Source organism: Tauraco erythrolophus, chromosome 4 (genome assembly GCF_009769465.1).
Source record: "Tauraco erythrolophus isolate bTauEry1 chromosome 4, bTauEry1.pri, whole genome shotgun sequence".
Lineage (NCBI taxonomy): Eukaryota > Metazoa > Chordata > Aves > Musophagiformes > Musophagidae > Tauraco > Tauraco erythrolophus.
In genome coordinates this window covers 81,787,289-81,804,736 of record NC_141468.1, presented here as the reverse complement: position 1 = coordinate 81,804,736, position 17,448 = coordinate 81,787,289, and the positions used below count along the sequence as shown (strand labels likewise).

At 41.7% G+C, this 17,448-nt stretch overlaps 1 protein-coding gene across 1 annotated transcript in view; it reads left to right on the top strand.

Moving 5' to 3' along the window:
* PDE3A (phosphodiesterase 3A) overlaps positions 1-17,448 on the top strand; it is a 278,181-nt gene that overhangs the window by 158,754 nt on the left and 101,979 nt on the right. The window contains 1 exon segment of the mRNA XM_086610771.1: positions 13,246-13,296. Within this exon segment, the coding sequence (XP_086466897.1) occupies positions 13,246-13,296 (51 nt within the window).

Sequence of the window (17,448 nt, the reverse complement as noted above, 5' to 3'; positions counted from 1 at the left end):
GACTATAAATACCTTTCCATCTGAACTCTCTTGGTTAGGGTAAAGTGATGTATACTAGTGTCTACTAAAATAACACTTCTGCTGAATCAAAATAGCATTTTTACACAAGTTGAACATAAGAAGAAGACAGAAAAATATTTGGGACACAGGAAAAAGGAACTTAAATTACTTTTTCAGCAAAAAAAGGAAGGGGCTAAAGATATCATAATGAGATTAATCGAAGGGAAAGCTCTCGTTTCTGAGGGAGTGCTGAACAGCTCGTCATAAGAAGAAATATTGCTTTTTTTGATAAAGTTGATTTTAGAAATATATTTCAGCAGCATGCAAAGATAAATTATGCAAAGAAGAAAATTCTGGGGGAAAAAGGACCAATGGTGGCGGGGGGAAGTAGTCGCTCGTATAAAAGAAAGCAAATTTCAGAACTTTCTGTTTTGAATAGATGGACCTTTTTGACACACGAGTTTTTTCTTTTTTTTTTTTTGACCACAGAAATGCTACTTTAGTTTGTTGAAGCTTGTTTCTGAAAGGCAGATTAGTCAAAATAACATATTTTCAATGGAAGATTCTTCTGCCAAAGAATATTTTAGCAGCTTTCGTGTGACTCAGTTTAACTGAACCAAAACCGAGGTCTTAAAACAAAGGGGAAAGGGCAGCCGCACGTCTCTCAAGTCAGCTTTTTTGAGTTCAGCCCTTCCAGAACGAGCTCCTCTCCCCTCTGCTCAGTACTGCCTTTCTTCTTCTCATTTTAAAACACCACCTGGTATATCCGTTTGCACCGCGACACCCCTGAGTAACATCTATTCTGTGCATCCCTTTACACCACGATGGAGACTGCACTTTTTGTGGGCTCTGGTTTTGCTGTTAGCAGCACTGTGACACTATGGAAATATGGCTTACATGACCACGTGGAATTAAATGTTGGCAGACAATGTTGCAGGGGAATGTATTTTATGATATCCCTCTAAGACAACACGCGTGGTTTTATTACTTTAAAAATAAAATCTCAGAAGCAAGCTTTTAGAAAGAGTCATACTAGTTTGAAAGTCAGGATTTTAAACCATGGAAAAACCTGCAGCCATTGTGAAAAATCTGTTTTTACTTTGACTTCTACAAATCTCCACTGAAATTATTCCTGTTAGAGGAGATGAAGCTGACTGCTGATTCCCCCCCATACAGCACGAGCCCGGTATTCATCTTCCTGGCTTTTGCCCATTTATACCCAGCAGCTCTGCGTTCCAGATGGGGAAAAGCGCATGTGACAGTGTGTCTGTGTGATTTGGAGCAGCAGATGGGTGCGAATGACAAACTGTTGCCTGTGTAGGCACCTACCTCGAGATTACTCAGAGTCTCTGAGTGTTGTTGTTCTGTTCCTATGCACTGTTATCGAAGAGGGCACTGTCAGGGCTCCCGCGTCTGAAGCTTTACCTGACTTGACAGGGATCCTGTGCAGGCATCCACAATTCAGTACCTTTCAGTACGGGTGTCTGTTCGTGATGGGCCTTCTGTCTAAGGAAGCACTGACCGTATTAAAAATCATATAAGGAGTTTAGCAAAGTGGGATTGACTTTATCTTCAAACTTCCTAGTAAGAGAGATCCCACTTCGGTGTCTTTTTGTTCCCAAGTGGGCCTGTCACCCTGCATTTCTTGCCCTGTTTGAGTTGCCTTTTGCTTTTCCTGCCTCTTGCTCTGAACGTGTTCTGAATAAAGAGAAAGTGATGGAGAGCGAAGTGCACCGAGAGAGGAGCGGTCAGTGTTTCTGTGGTGGTCCTGCACCTGTAGCTTTCGATATTCTCGCTGCACAGACACGCCGTTATCAGCTGGTACAGAATTTCACGCATTGTCTGGCAGCATGACTGCAGCAATAAACATGATGCCATTTCCAGTGACGGGGAAATTTGTGACCCAAATGTATTTTTGCATGCATTTCAGCTGGAGTCTCACTTAAACTTGTAGAACAGGGAAGTCTAAAATGAGTGCGTAGCTCTCTTCCTTGAACTATGTCCCTTTATAGTCAGCAGGGTCACCCATGCTGCGGTCGTGCGGCACATATGCTTGCTAGATGAGGAATGCAGTTAGCGCAAGATTTGGTCTATGGACTCATGGCAGTGATTTAAAATCCACAAAATCTGTAATTTCTCTGTGTATTAGTCCTGCAGCTCTTCCTGTAAGGCCTGACTGGGTACCAAAGAGGAAGCCTCGCTCTGCCAGCACTCTGAGCTTTGCTCATTTCAAAGAACCAGCGAAGCACCAAGTTGGTGCCTACTGGTCCCATAAATTTGAGGTAGTAATCAAATGCCACTGCGTCTGGCTGAACACATATTCTGTGGCCGGAATTTGCATGTAAATGTCAGCGTGAAATTATCGTGGTGAATTTTTCTGAGACGATTGTTTTTATTTTAAACCCGTGCAGTTACAAGGTATGAGTAGAAAAGATCCTAGTTTGCTGCTGGATAGACATCATGAGCCCCATCTGAGGCCCTGCTGAGGACAGTTGGAGGAGATGCGGGAACTAGGCTGCCTGGGGAAGGGGTGGGTGAAACGTGTCGTACTGAAGAAGAATCACTGACTGATTTAATTAGTTCTGTTTCAGAGGATTTCGTTTTTTGCTCGGGTCACTGCTACGTTCATCTATTTGCGTGTTTTTTCCCCCCTCTAGCAATAGACAAATGCAGAGTGATAATTAAATTTGGCATGTGGATTGCGATTTGGGTGGCAGAGAGAGAAGTTTTCCTGGATGAGTGATGAAGCATTGCTGGTTGAGCTTAAAGTGAATAGTCTGAACTAGAAAGTAGTTAGTATAAAATCCCCCCAAGGGTGTGTTTAAACTGAATGTACTTGAGTTTGACATTGAGGGTTTTTTAGTAGCCACCACGGCTCTACAGTGTAATTTTAGGACAGTTGCTAGCTGGGATCTAGCTATTGCAATGTTAGTACTATTCTTCTGCATTGTGAAACCTCAAAACCAGGAGAATGGGGTTTTAATGAAAGAAGTAGCTTGTTTGTGTGGGTGTCAGGCTGGAAGGAGCTTTAGCAGAACGATGCTCTTTTCTTTTCCAGGCCAGCCCTGGAAGCTGAGGCTTCACCTGACTGGATGCAATGCTTCTCTCACGGTGAGAGAGGCACTGTGGGTCAGCCTGATCTGTGCACTAGCTTGAGGAAGGCCAAATTCTCAGTATCTTAAATTTTCATTACTGAATCTCAGCTATCCCTCAGTGTGCTGCCATTAAAGTTAATGGGTTTCAGGAAAATGAGCTGCTGAAACTGTAAGAAATTATGTTTCTGGCTTTCTGCCATACTGTATTTTAGCCTCAACCAGGGGCTGATTCCTGTAATCACTGTGTTTTGTGGTTCACACCAGGTGGACGTTAAGCTGCCATATTAAAAAAACAAAGTTTGTTTTTCTCTTTTCAATAAGTGTATTTGGTAGCAGAAGAGATCTGACTTGTTCAAACTACTGCATTGTGTTGCTACAGAATTTCCAATTTTGGAGGGCAATAGCACTGCAACCTTTATTCGATTCTCTGACCAAGCGGTTGGGGTTTGGGGGTCCACTCTCTCACCCTCTACCCCGTCCTTTTTATAAGTGACTCTTTGCTCTGGTGAGAGGCTTTGGTCAACAGCTATGACGAAACGCCATCCTGTGCGCACAAGGGAAGTGCAACGGGGACGCAAATAAAATCAGGCTTGTCACTACGCCCGCCGCCGTGGCTCAGCTCTCTTGCAGAGGAGGAACCACTCGGAAGGTTAAATGTTGGTGAAACCTCCATGCTACTCAGTCCTAAGGGTTTTTTTCTGCTGAGACTGCCAGTAAGGATGTCAATTTGACAAAGTTTTGTTTTTTGGTTTGGGAGTTTTCTTTCCTGTGAGGTAGACATTTAGCCACTGGGAATTGGATTGGGAAATTCCTATTTTATGCAGACTACCAGAGAGTGGTGAGCTGTTAGTTGATGCACTTACTAAACTAATCAGACTAAATTGCCTTCCACATGACCTTTCATGTTTTGTGTACTAGTATTGTAGTGATTCAACTAAAATCAGAGCTTGACTGTAAAATCTCTTAAAAGTTTTCCTGCTCTTTCAGTGGGGATTTAATTTCTATGCAAGAAGACATCCCTTGTATCTTCAAGGAACTAATTTCTTTGGAAGCAGAGCCCCTCCTCTGCACTGATAACCCAGCTGAAAAGAGCATGCGTCATCTTCAAGGCTTGTGTTGAGTAACAACAGAAAGTGCAAATACCATACATAAACCTGGAATCTCTGAAAAGAAGGAAAGTGAGAGAAAAACTATGCACTAAAGGGACAGCAGTATTGTAAACATACATTGCAGGGCAGGTTTTTTTGTAGAAGTCTTTAGACTCCTCTAAAAAATAAATAACAGGCTTTAGATACCTAAACATGCTTTCAGACTATGCTGACTTTGTCTGCTGCAGTGGCTCACTAGTTTATCAAGCCTGTGCCAGGCTTGGTATTGTGACTGGGGTTCTTAATGCATAGTTAATGATCCTAATGGAAAACAAGTAATAAGCTTTCTGACTTTTTCTAGGAACTTAATTACACCAGAATGGACTCGACCGTTGTAGCTTTGAAATCCAGGAACTTAACGTGTCCACTTTGAATAGCAAGCACGATTTAAACAGTCATTTTCCTTCTTTCTAACAATCTGAATTTGTTTCTTTTGTCAGCTTGCTGTTAATTTAGGAATCTTGATATTGCAATGTTGCCCTGGCATTCCCATACCAAGACATCTTCTTCTGTAGGTTACTGTCCTGTAAATTATGGCCATGGCTAAAGTGGGAGGATATCAGAGTATCTGTGCCTACATTTTTTATCTCACCAGTATGGATATTTTTTTTCCTAGGGCTTTGCTTTTCATGATTATGCTCAGAATGGAAAAGTCAGTAGATGGAAAATTTGGTGAACACTTTTGCTTGTTGAATCCTAGTCCAGCAGATCAACGTGCCTATTATTAATCCACCAGATCAGTTTAAGGGGATAAGAAATCTATTTAAGATTAGCTAATTGTTTTATTTATTATTCTGGAAATCTTTTAAATCTCCAGATTAAGATAAGACTATTGACTTAGGAAGCCTTTGCTAAAGAAATCTGCTCCACATCTGCAAGTAGCTCTTTGTGTGACATCCATCCTTGGGGATCGCTGAAGAATAAGAGTTGCTTTTCTTTAAAAAAATAAATAAATTTTAAAAAATGCAGTCTTTTTCCATACTCACTACAGCTCTGCCTCCAAAGCCCATTGTTTAAAATCCTGTTTGATTGTGTGAAAGATTAATAGGGCCCTGAGAAATTGATGGTAGGACTGAAAATAATAGAAACGTGTAGAGGTTTGTTTTACTACTGTCATCTGTTTAAGTAATTGTGACAAAATTTATATAATACAGATACAGGGTATGGAGGTGGATATTCCCCTGCCTTTTTTTTTTCCCACCTATGTTTTTTTATTTCACAGTACAGTACCTTCACACTATCTGAAGTTAAATCTGCTTGTTTCAGGTAGCATGGAGCAAGGGACCATAACAGTTGTGCACGAACCCAACACTGCCAGTTTGCCGTGCCATATGTCTTCATGCCTCCTGCCTTGGTGCAAGGCAGCCAGGATCCTGAAGAGTCAGATGCAGTTTATTGTCTGGAAATATTCTAAAAGGTCATCTCCTGCCATGAGAAAAGTCCTCAAAAATGTAGTCTCTCTTTTGCCGTCTCGCCCAGCGCCAGATATGATCTCATTCCTTTATTCCTTTGGAGCTGAGTCCCTGATTAAGTGCTTGGGTCGGTTTCTTCGCTGTGCGTGAAGGACAGTCACTGCTGGTGCCTTTTGGGTTGTCCGCCTGTGCCGCAGCGCCCGTTTGCATCCCCTCAGCCTCACCTCGCTAAGTGCCGTATTTTCTCCGTTCCCTTCTGCCACAGCAGCTCAGTATCATGTTCCCTGTCTCAGCGGAGGTCTGCCTGATGTATATGTTTTCCTCTGTTTTGTGTAGCCTCTGGCAGTGCAGTGGTTCCTTGCTTGACCTCGCCAGCTGGCTGTGAGAGGGCTGTTGGGATCGAGGAGGCAGCTCCCTCCCGGGCTTCCAGTTTCACCAGGGTACCAGCTTCAGAGGATTTAACTCCATCCCCACATGGGGCTCATCCTGCAGGAAGCCATTCACTGCAGCTCCTCTCCAGACCTGCCGTTCTACCTCACTGCCCCTGCTCCAGTTCAAAGCAATGCCAAGTTTCAAAGCATTTCTGCCTGTACCTTGGTTTAAAAATCTTATCTCTGCTTCCAGCTGTTGTCCAGCAGCCCACAACCTTTGAAACACTTATTTAGGAAGCAGCAGAAAGGCTCTTACGTCCCCCCCATCCCACCCAATTTATTCATTTAGTTGGCTTATTTTGGTGATGGGGGGGGTTGTTTTTGGTTTTCAACCAGTCTCAGATGATTTGCAGGGCTCCAAAGTGTTGGAGCATTTGGGTGGAGAGTTTCCTCCCCACTACTTGCACAGCCAGAGGCTGCGATGGGGCGAGCGTGCAGCTCACATATCTGGCTGAACAGCGCAGCTCTGACATCTCGTGCTTTAAGCTGACCCTGGGAGTTGGCAAGGAGTTGTGGAAAAGGGATTGTTTTTCCAAATACTGGAGCGCTTTGCTATCTGTGTGTCATAGCCTACACGTGCCTGTGTATGATCACACTCACCACACAGCAAAGAAGACGTCTCTGACGCTTTGGATGCCCACAGGGCAAGCTGCGGCTGTGCCATTTGATGGAGGTGGTGGCCAGTGCAGCCAAGCAGTTGCTCCCCCATTACGTTATCAGGATCTGGCAGGGCTGAATCTCAGCAGCTACAGCCCACTTCGCTTCTCCTGCTGATGGTGTCCACACCAAAACTGCACTCCCTCAGCCAGTCGAGTCAGTAAATCACCTCGTTTATCTTGATTACCATGAAAATGCAGGGAACAGGCTATCGAATAGAAGGTATCCTCCTCAAATAGCATGTGCAAAAAAACCATGTCAATTTCTGCATGACCTGACTCCTGCATATTTGTAAAAATAAGTGTTTCTTCTAATATGTAATCAAGGAAATAATTTGTTCTTTTTTGTTACTGAAAAAGAAATTTACCGGAACATTTTGTGCCTACATGCTGGTGACAAACGGTTCTTTTTTACCAGTGGAAATATGATCCTGACTGAAGCATAGCTAATACCCATTCACTTAGAGAATATGTATCATACTGTGCCCCATTCAGCACAAGCTGTAAGAGGCAGTGTCGAAGAACTCAACAGTGAGACACTGTTCCACATCCTCAACATGCCCATTCAACAAATCTCTTCCAAGAGGGAAGATGTTATGCTCATGTTTAAATACAGGCTCTGCTATTTTGGTGAAGGTTGAAACTAGGTGCCAGCCAGATTGGATGCTCCTACCTGGCTCTACTATATCTATCTATCCCAAATATAAGCAACTCAAAACTACAGGCTACCACCCAGCCAAAACTGCTCAGAATCTCATTGGTAATTAATTTTTGCTGCTACTAAATGCTCTAAATCCTTGTGGGAGTGGCAAAAAGGCATTTTTTACGGGTTCTCAACTGTTTGGGGGAGCTCAGGGTATCCTATTCATTTATAGCAGCCAGCTCAAGAGAGAATATTGGATGCTAAGTGTTTGGCTCCCAATCACAGATGGGGCAGAGGAGTAATTGCTCCTAGCATTCTTGCACTTTGCTGTGTGCTCACCTTTTATTTATTCACTAGAGGAGAGCATGGCTCTCTTCTGCTGACTGTAGTGGAAACACGGTGTCCAGCCGCAGTCTGAAATCTTTGAAGTCCAAGGGAAGAAGCAAGGTCCTGACACATGCATTTGGACTACATGATCCCGCTTCTGTCTGTTTGAAACCCATTTACTAGCTTTGGTGAGTTATGGCTGGTTTAGCTCGCCTTTGTCATCACCTTCTAATTATTTTTATAACTGTGAAAGTGTTGTATATGTGTAAATACACATCTAAATAAAATTCCAGAGTAGTAGACTATAATCTAAATAAAGTAGGGCCTGAATTGATTTAAAGTCTTTTATTAAACACTAAGTATAACTGCTTCATCAGTCCTCTTAAGTACTTACCATGAAAAGATCTGCTCATTCCCTCTAATGAAACTGTGCTGAGTGTTGTATTTGGTTAAATAAAAAAACCCTGTGGTTTCAAAATGCTGTTGCATTCTGCTACTGAGGACTCCCTTCCCTTTCCCAAGTATATAGATAAGACTGCTCATATTCTAAGTGTTGGTTTTTTTCCCATTTCTGGCCAATTGGGCAGATCCTTATAATAAGATTATGCCCTTTCTATTTCTGTGAATTGTTTTGTGGGTTGAGTTGGGGTTTTTTTTTTCAGCCATGACATAGTTAGCAGTATTGCTGGTTCAAGGGTGTCAAAACAAAAACCTAGGCCGGAAAGATTATTTAAGGGAAAAACAAGGCCTAGAACAGCTAAAAGGTTTGAATTGTCATTCTTTACTTTCTGTCTTTTTATTTATTTAGATCTTTTATAGGTATGTGTGGGTCACATTTCCTGCAGTTCTCTAATACTGAGGAGGTTTAGAGTTATGGTTTATGAATTTTAATGAAAGTTGATATTATTATGTAATCATAGGCTAGGGATTTAATTAAATCACTGCATAGGAGAATAACTGCATTTTAGAGAGGTGAGAATTGAAGATGCTAATTTTTAAATGTCTCTATTCTACTTTGGCATGGATGTCTCAGATATCTAGTACAGACAGTTCCTTATACCATTCCTTGTCCCTTTGCAGGTGTCATTACGTTAGTGAACATCTGGTTTACATTAAAATTTGATTTTACAACCACAAGCCCTAGAAACTTGATAGTGTTTATAGTGAAAGCCTGAGTTTTAGAGGACAGGCTATCACCCTACGTGTTTAGAGAGAGCTAGCCCTGTTTCACTTTTTCCTCTCTGTGACTGTGATTTTGGTATTAGGGTCTTCTCCATTCCTGCCTCCTCTTCTGTTCACAGTCCTCACACTCAGCTGGGCTGGGGGAGGCTGTTTTCCCTGGAGACCTGGGAGTCAATTACAAGGGTAGAGCAAGCCAATTGGCTTTAGCGAAGCCCGTGTTTTTTCTTGAACATGCAAGAGTTGTTCTTGCTGCTGAAAGCTGCCTTCATCTTTAAGTGTTAAAACTGTCAGAATTGGGTTTCCAGGACAGTTTTAGATAAATGTAAAGTAGATATTTTCCTCCGAGAGAGACTGCACGCATAGAAGCTGTGTGGGAGTTTGATTTCGGCTTTATCCCTCCTTTTCTGCCGCTGATACACTCAGCCTCAGCAGCCTGGTCAGTAAGAATGATAAAGAAAAGTAATTGGATGGTGTGAGGCTATTTGCCATCACTCTGGACCAAATTGATTCATAGTAATTTTTAGAGGAGGTGGTGGGGTCTGGAACAAACCGTTCTGTTAGTGATAAACAGAAACCCCTCTACTTCCAAATGCATTTTTGCGTCTGCATCTCTGTTTTCATGCATTCACCAATTAAATAATACCTTTTTCTTCTGGTTTCAGAAGGTTGACTCAGACTCAAGTGGATTTATGCACATTCTCTATGTTTCTGAGTGTTTGTGGTTGGTTTGTTGTTTGATTGATTTTTTTTTTTTTAAATATTGCTTTCTTCATCTTTAGATTTCTATAAAGCTTGTGGAAATTGTAGTTTCCAAGTAGCCCGATAGGTCAGGCATACTTACTTCCTCCTTTCCTGCATACTGTACTCCAGCACTTAACTGTTGTCCATTCAAAGAAATGCTTTCCCAGGTTCAGAAATAATCTAGTACAGTGTGGCTAGTCGAGCTAAGGTTGTCATGCTGAGGCAATCATCCCTCTGTAGGATGTTGGCCTGGCAGAGATTGTGTTACAACTGCTGTGCCTGTTTATTTGTTTCATTTTCTGTCTTCTGTCGTAAAGCTTGAGGCCCTTTTGTAAACACAATATACTTTTTATTTAATTTTTTCCTTTTTCACTCCATGGTTACTTTGGACCATTGCAGACATGCCAAGAACATTCTAGCATTAGATGAAAACTGTTTCTAGATTGTGAGGAAGAAATAAATTTTAAAGACAAGTAAATTTAGTAGGTTATAGAATGTGAGGAAAAGGTTGGCTTCATAGGAACGTTCATTTTACTAGCATGCTTGAAAACTGCCTAGAAGTGGCAAGCTCTCTTAACCATCCTAGAACTCTTCCTTTGCTTCCTGTGCTCACCTTTTTACCAGATGATAACCACGGAGTTACCTCAGTAGAGCATCCTGGCATAGTACATGACATACGAAGACAGAACAATGGTGTTGAAATTCTTCTACACTAGGGGTGATGGATCTATCAGCAAAAATACATACGCGGCTGATTCTATAAAGGCACGTTTGTAGAGGAATTAAATGAAATGCACATCATGTAATGTGCTAAGAGAAGTTAGCAGTTTGCTAATAAAATGGTACCAGATAAGCAAGGGGTCACTCCATTGGTTCCAATGCATTATGACTGGTTGCTTCATTGGTGCCTTTGGCCTCTCTTCTGTAAGTGATTTTGATAGTTAGATGCTGAGAAATTGAGCAAGGATAAGTTGTTGTAGCCTTCAGACTGTTTTTCACTGTAACATTAGCTTCTACTGCAACATGCAGTCTGTGGAGCACCCCAGGGTTACCCACACCTGGTAAGAATAGGGTCAGTGATGGCGGACCTGGGCCAAAAGGCATCTGCAAGCTGTGAAGGAGGAGGAGCATGGGAGAAGAGCAGAGGCTGGCTGTGGGGCTGCGGAAGCACAGCAGAGCACTGGAGGGGCTGGAAAAACTCTGTGTGGAGATGTGAGGCACCAGGCAGGAACTGAGGAACAGGGTGGGGACAACCATGCCTGAAGAAGAATGAATGTTTAAAAGGACTTGATTTGGCTTGAGGGTTGGTAGTGATTACAAGTAACCACCCTTGGCACATGTCGATCTGGTTTCCTGGGACTGTCTGACTGGAGAATCCCTACATTTGGTGTACCTCCTCTGATGGGAATGATAACTCCAAGCTTGATTCTTAACTGCGTTGCTTATTCTGGTGGCAATAGTAATGCAACCTTCACTTCTCTGTAAACTGTGGTTCAGGGAGGGTAGGAGCATGAAAAACCTGGCAGTGGGATCTCATGCTACACTTGGTTTTGAGGGTGTGGTGTGCGCTGCCAAATGTCTATAGAGCCTGGAGAACCACATCAACTATAGCCAGACCTGTAACATTAATCCTTTTCTCTTACTGTGAATAAAAGGCTATTTTTTTTGCTAATTTCACTGGTAGGATGTTGTAGGTAAAGATACCCCTTATCATGCTGGGAATCGCAGGTGGTTAGACTCGTGATAAATTAATTTTTCTTTAGCCAAGTAAATTAAGAAAGCGCTTCACCACAAGGCATAGGAGCTGAAGAGTTAAAACTGAGGAGGTTTCCTTGGTCCAGAGTGGCAGAAGCCAGGGAGAAAGCACAGGTATGAGAGTTTTTGGCAGAGGTTCTGTGAAGCACATAATCTTCGGTAGATGCATCTCTTCGTAGCTTTTGCATGCCAATTGTTTGCTGAGGGACCAGCTTTCATATGGAGAAACAGAGAAACCTGGCACAGCCAGTATTTCCACCAACAGTATATGGAAAAAGGAAGTAACTACAGGAAAATAAGAGGGTCAGTCCTGAGGCTGTATCAGGTAAAGAAATGGTGTGAAATTTCTGATCTTTGATGCCTATCTGCATGTGCAGTTTTTCTCCAGTTATGAGGGTAGGTAATCGTAAGTAATAACTTAAAGAAATGAAGGGGCCCTTGAAGAAGGAAAGGATAAGTAGGAACAGTTGATGGAGAAGATGAAGACTTCTTATGAGATGTGTGTTACTTTCCTCATTTTTGAAGTCATTTTAATCTCTTGTCCTGGGATGAGTGTTTCAAAAGCATGTTCTGCAATAACGTAGATTGTAATCTTGTTGCCTACCTCTGACCTGGGAGAAGGCATTTCCTTTGGGAAAGAATGTTGGGAAAAAAAAGAGCAAGAAAAATGTTTGTGACTATAAGTCATTACACATCGTGTTAACCCTCCTACTTTCATTCACATATTTTATGTTTGCACTAAGTTATGCTTGTATGAGTAAGAAAAAGCATTACCCAGAAGAGGTTCTTGAGTAGCTGTAGAAGAAAAGCCAGCTCCCAGGCTGGAACACATGCCAGCTGAGTGCTCCGAGGCAGATTAGCCACAGCAGCTGCCTCGTGTGCTGCAAAGCTCGGACTCCACCGGAGCCCTCCCTGGTGCTTTCCAGGGGTTTTTAGGTGGGTGGAGGATAGCTTTATTGTCAGCAGTTCACGTTTGCCCATAATCTTTGGATACGTAAAGCAGTGATAAAGCCTCCTGGGTATTCTCTTTTTTTGTCCCCCACCGTGACATACATGGAATGAGCTGCTGCATGAAAATTGTATGTTGCTTAAATAAAGAGAGTGAGTGCCTGTGTTGGCATTCAGCTATGAAGTACAGTAGAAGAAAGATGGGAGAAGGCAAATTATTTTTTGCTGGAGTCCATCTGTACCATCTTGTCTCACAATACAATCTTCTGTAAGGCTGCACAGAGGATTTGAGAGCTGAATTTCGGCTATAATTAATGCTTGCCTTCTCTTTAACTTGAGGAGCTGTGTGCCATCACAAGTCTTTATTTCCATGAGAACCTATCCTCTCTAAACTCCCTCTCTCTTTGCTTTCCTCTGCAATGTAATGACCCCAAGCTGTTTTCCTATAGAGGACGTACCTCTACTTTTTTATCATGTTGAGAATAACTCAGTGGTGAGACAGAATTAAAACTGTTGCTAACTTTCATGCCTGGTATAAAACGTGCATTGCTATTTAATCAAACGTCCCCTGGTTTTGGTAATCTCCTGTTGATATATCAGCTCCCCTTTTGCTGGATCAGTATTAAACATTTGACTAAAGCTGATCTCTGGCAGTGGGAATTTTATTGGCATCAGCAGTGTTGTGATGCTAGATGTGTTTTGGCTCTGAATGTAAAGGTGCAACGTTATAGTAACAACTCCCAAGTCTTCTCACCCTCATTAAGAAACTAAAAGCTGGGTGAAATAAATCGTAAAAGCAAACCTGTTTTCTCAAAGAAAATTTGTAATGGATATGAAAACATAAATGTTTCAATTAAAGCTAATGAGTGCAATTTCTCACTTAGCTATGCTTTTCTTTGTTTTTCAGCTCATGGGGCATTCTGAATGGGATCACAAACGAGGATCCAGAGGCTCACAGGTCAGTTGCTCAATGTTATCTGTTTGATTTTGGCTTTTCGTAAGTTTGAGGTATTCAAGCAAGTTTTCCATCTGAGATTGGCAAAGTTGTTCGTTTTGTTAATATTTGCAGGATTGAATCAATGGAAAAAAAAGCATAAAACTGTGACAGTTTTGTTAATATAATTTTTGAGCTGTAATCCAAACAGTTGATCCAGAGAGAGCTGAGTCATGCAACAGAAAGTTCTTTCGGTAGCAGAAAGATGGATTAGATGCATTGAGAAAGCATTTCTTACTCGGCTGTCTCCATCAGAGTATCGAAGGAATGCAATTTCAAGTAATGTGTGTATGTTTTATGGTAGTTCTTCTTTAAACCTGATAAACTTGTAAAACTTGGATGGCCCCTCTCGCCTTATTCAATAATAAGGGATTAGTGGTGTTAGAACTGTGTGAGGAGGTGCAGGAAAGCCCTGTGTAGCTACTGGTTTGCCCTTGACACATCATTGCAAGGAAGTTTTGCTAGTAATGTTAATGGCATCGTGCTGATACATTTTTAAATTATCTATAGAATTACAGTTGCTTCAAAGGAGACATTGCTATCAATATTGATGTTCAGGAATTTTCCTACTTGTATAAAGCCATCTTGTCTTTCCCATCTGATGTTGAGATTATATAAATATGTTATTAGGGCTCTGGTATTTTCAAATTGATTTTCCTTCAGGTGAAGGATTTTGATATGAATATGAACATCTATGTCTAAGCCTATAATAACAGGCTCTACTGCTGTGGAGCTACATACATGTTTGAAACCTTAATCTCAGTAGGGTAGTTCCTAGCCTAGCCTTCATAATGCCCCTTGCAAAAATCACTGGAGTACCTGGCTCTTTAGTGAGAAAATATCATATGTTAATCAGGAAACTGCTACTTATTTTAATGGGCAAGATTTACTGTTTTTAATTTACTAGGTTTTGCTTTTTTGCCCTTATTATTGCAGGATTCTACATTTTTTTCTGAAATTTTCTAAGCTTCTGTTTTGCATCTCATTTAAAAAATATCTTGAAATTTGCAGGAAATTCAGTATTTCATTAAACAGTTTAAGATGGGTTGCAGCTCTGATTTTTTTCAGGTGACAGTCTGTCATTTCAAAAAGATAAAAAACCTCTGAGAAATCAAGCCGGTTTTCAGTGGAAACTGAGGTCAGAAATCAGGGAAATCCTATCCAGTAAGGTGAGACCTGTCAGTACATAATCTCTCCCGCCTCATCTGATGTGTGAGTTGATCATGTGTTCTTCTGATCCAGAGTGGAAGGTAAATTGGACTCCGCTAAACTACTGTTGAGAGGAAGGCAGTCATTTGGAGGACTCTTCAGGTGACTTAGACTTGTTAAACTTTTCTAGCATTATTGCAAATCTTCATTTAATTTTTGTATTCATATGAAAATATGGTTAGTATTTCTACGCTCTGAACCGTGCCCTACAGTCCTAATGCTTTGCCTATGGCAGCAAAATATTTAGAGACTGCTGACTGGAGCACATATGAAGGCTGTACTGGTGTTGCATCAGAGACAGAGTCTAAGTCTTGTCTAAGTCCTCATGATACATCCTGTTGGCTTTGTGTCTTCATGCTTGAAGGATGTATTGTTGTCAGCTAGACATTTTTGAAGGTTTGTTTACAACTAGCCAATAAGAAACATTAGAGAAAGGGATTTAGGTGAAAAGTAGGTGGTATCAATCTGGTCCAAATAGATTGTAAATTAAAAGGTAAGATGGATCAAGTTGACTATCAAAAAGGTATCTTGCTGCAGGAAATTGGACTCGGGCTGTTTAATAGATCCCTTTTGAGGTTTCTGAAAAAGTGAACTCGCAGGATGAAGTAGTTGCCAAAGAATTTTGTAATTATTTGTTCTCATGAGGCTATGTTTTCTTCCAAGAAGGGTTCCAGAGAAATTTATATAGTGCCTGGTTTCTCTCTTTGCCCCCTTCCTGAGAATAAGGAGCACAACATGGCCTAATTTCAAAGGAAGAGGTGTCATAGACATTAACTCAGTTGCTGAAAATGACCATCTATATGGAGTGCAAATGAAACCATTTGTTGGGTACTGCTAGGAAAGGTTGTACTTGGCAAAATGAGATAACTTGCTACTAAACATATATGTATTAAATTCTCTGGGTTTCAGTAGAGGCTGAGGAGGAGGTAATTGTGAGAAGATCACAGAATCACAGAATGTTAGGGATTGGAAGGGACCTCAAAGGATCATCTAGTCCATCCCCCTGTCTGAGCAGGACCACCTAGATCAGATCACACAAAAACGCGTCCAGGCGAGTTTGAACATCTCCAGAGAAGGAGACTCCACATCCTCTCTGGGCAGCCTGTTCCAGTGTTCTGTTACCCTTACTGGAAGAAGTTCTTCCTCATGTTTAAGCGGAACCTCCTATGTTCCAGCTTATATCCATTTCCCCTTGTCCTATCATTGGATGCCATTGAGAAGAGCCTGGCTCCATCCTCATGACGGTCACCCTTTCCATATTTATAACTTTAATGAGGTCCCCCCTCAGTCTCCTCTTCTCCAAGCTAAAGAGACCCAGCTCCCTCAGCCTTTCCTCATAAGGGAGATGCTCCACTCCCTTAATGAGCTTTGTGGCCCTGCGCTGGACTCTCTCAAGCAGTTCCTTGTCCTTCTTGAACTGAGGGGCCCAGAACTGGACACAATATTCCAGATGTGGCCTCAGCAGGGCAGAGTAGAGGGGGAGGAGAACCTCTCTCAACCTACTAACCACACCCCTTCTAATACACCCCAGGATGCCATTGGCCTTCTTGGCCACAAGGGCACATTGCTGGCTCATGGTCATCCTGCTGTCCACCAGGACCCCCAGGTCTCTTTCCCGTGTGCTGTTCCCCAACAGTTCAGTCCCCAACTTGTGCTGGTACATGGGGTTGTTCTTACCCAAATGCAAGACTCTATATAAATCTAAAAAATTTTCTCTATCTTTCTGAGAACAGTTTTGTTTCTTACTTGTGTGATGTTTTAGATCCTCTGCCACCATTTCATTTTTTTTTTAAAAAAAGGGAATTGGGAGAAGTTCAGTGGAATTCTATGCAGGTCAGCTTGCAGTCGTTTGAACCTTTCCTGAAGGATATTGTTGAATTATTAAAAACATTGTTCTAGAAACCTCTGTATCAGATTTTCATGTAGAAGACTCCTGCTGATTATTTTTTTCCTTAGGCAGAATGTCTTTAATTTTTTTTTATAACAAAATGAGAAAAAATACTTCACTCCTGAGAGTGTGTTCCTTCGAAACAGGATAAAATCTGCATATGTAAGGTTTCCTTGACAGAGCAGCGAGGTGTTTCCTGCTAAATCCATGTCAAAAGTGCATAGTTTTAATCAATTTCGTCCTATAAGCACTCTTTTACTCTTTTATTTCATTTGTGCTGTGTATAGGTGTTCTGCAAAGCTTCTAGAAAGCCAGTTGTTATAAATCTGGAAGCACCTTGCAAATCTAACAATCAATATGTACCATAGAAATGTTAAAGGATCTTGAACAGGGTAGGAGAAGGGAGTGACCCCAAGCTCTCCTATTACTGTGTGTTGTCCTAGTGCCCAGTCACAAGAAGCAAGGAAGGAGTTTCGTGAGGTGGAAGAAAATAAGCCTGTGTTATTCCACTGTAGCTTCAGACTCTCTTCTCTCTTCATGGCTCTGAGAACTGTCTTTGATGGGAATGGTGTTAAACCTAATTTGACTAGTTCCTTGAAAAGTTAGGAGAAATTTAGGAGGTTCTGATTTTTGTGTGTAATATAAAACACCTGTTTTATCTTTTGTGATTTAGGTGCATTGTTGACAATTTATGTCCTAATAAATGTACCCTTTGTTAAACAAGACCTTGCTTAAAAATTAAGATAAGTAATCTGTTAGGTGTATTTCTCCTTCAAATCTAACGCATCAGGTGTTTGAAGATGGACTGGCAATTGCCTGCAGGATCTGCCACAGGGTTGCTTATGGTATTTCCCTAGGTCTGTGGGGCTTTCCTCCAGCATAGAAATAAGACCTGGGAGGAGAGGTCTCTCCTGGCCAGTGGTAGCCTGCGCTGCTCGGGCAAGCAGCAAGAGGGAAGGAAGGGCTTTAGGCATATGTTATTGGGAGTCAATTATTAGTCTTCCATGTTCTTCTAATTT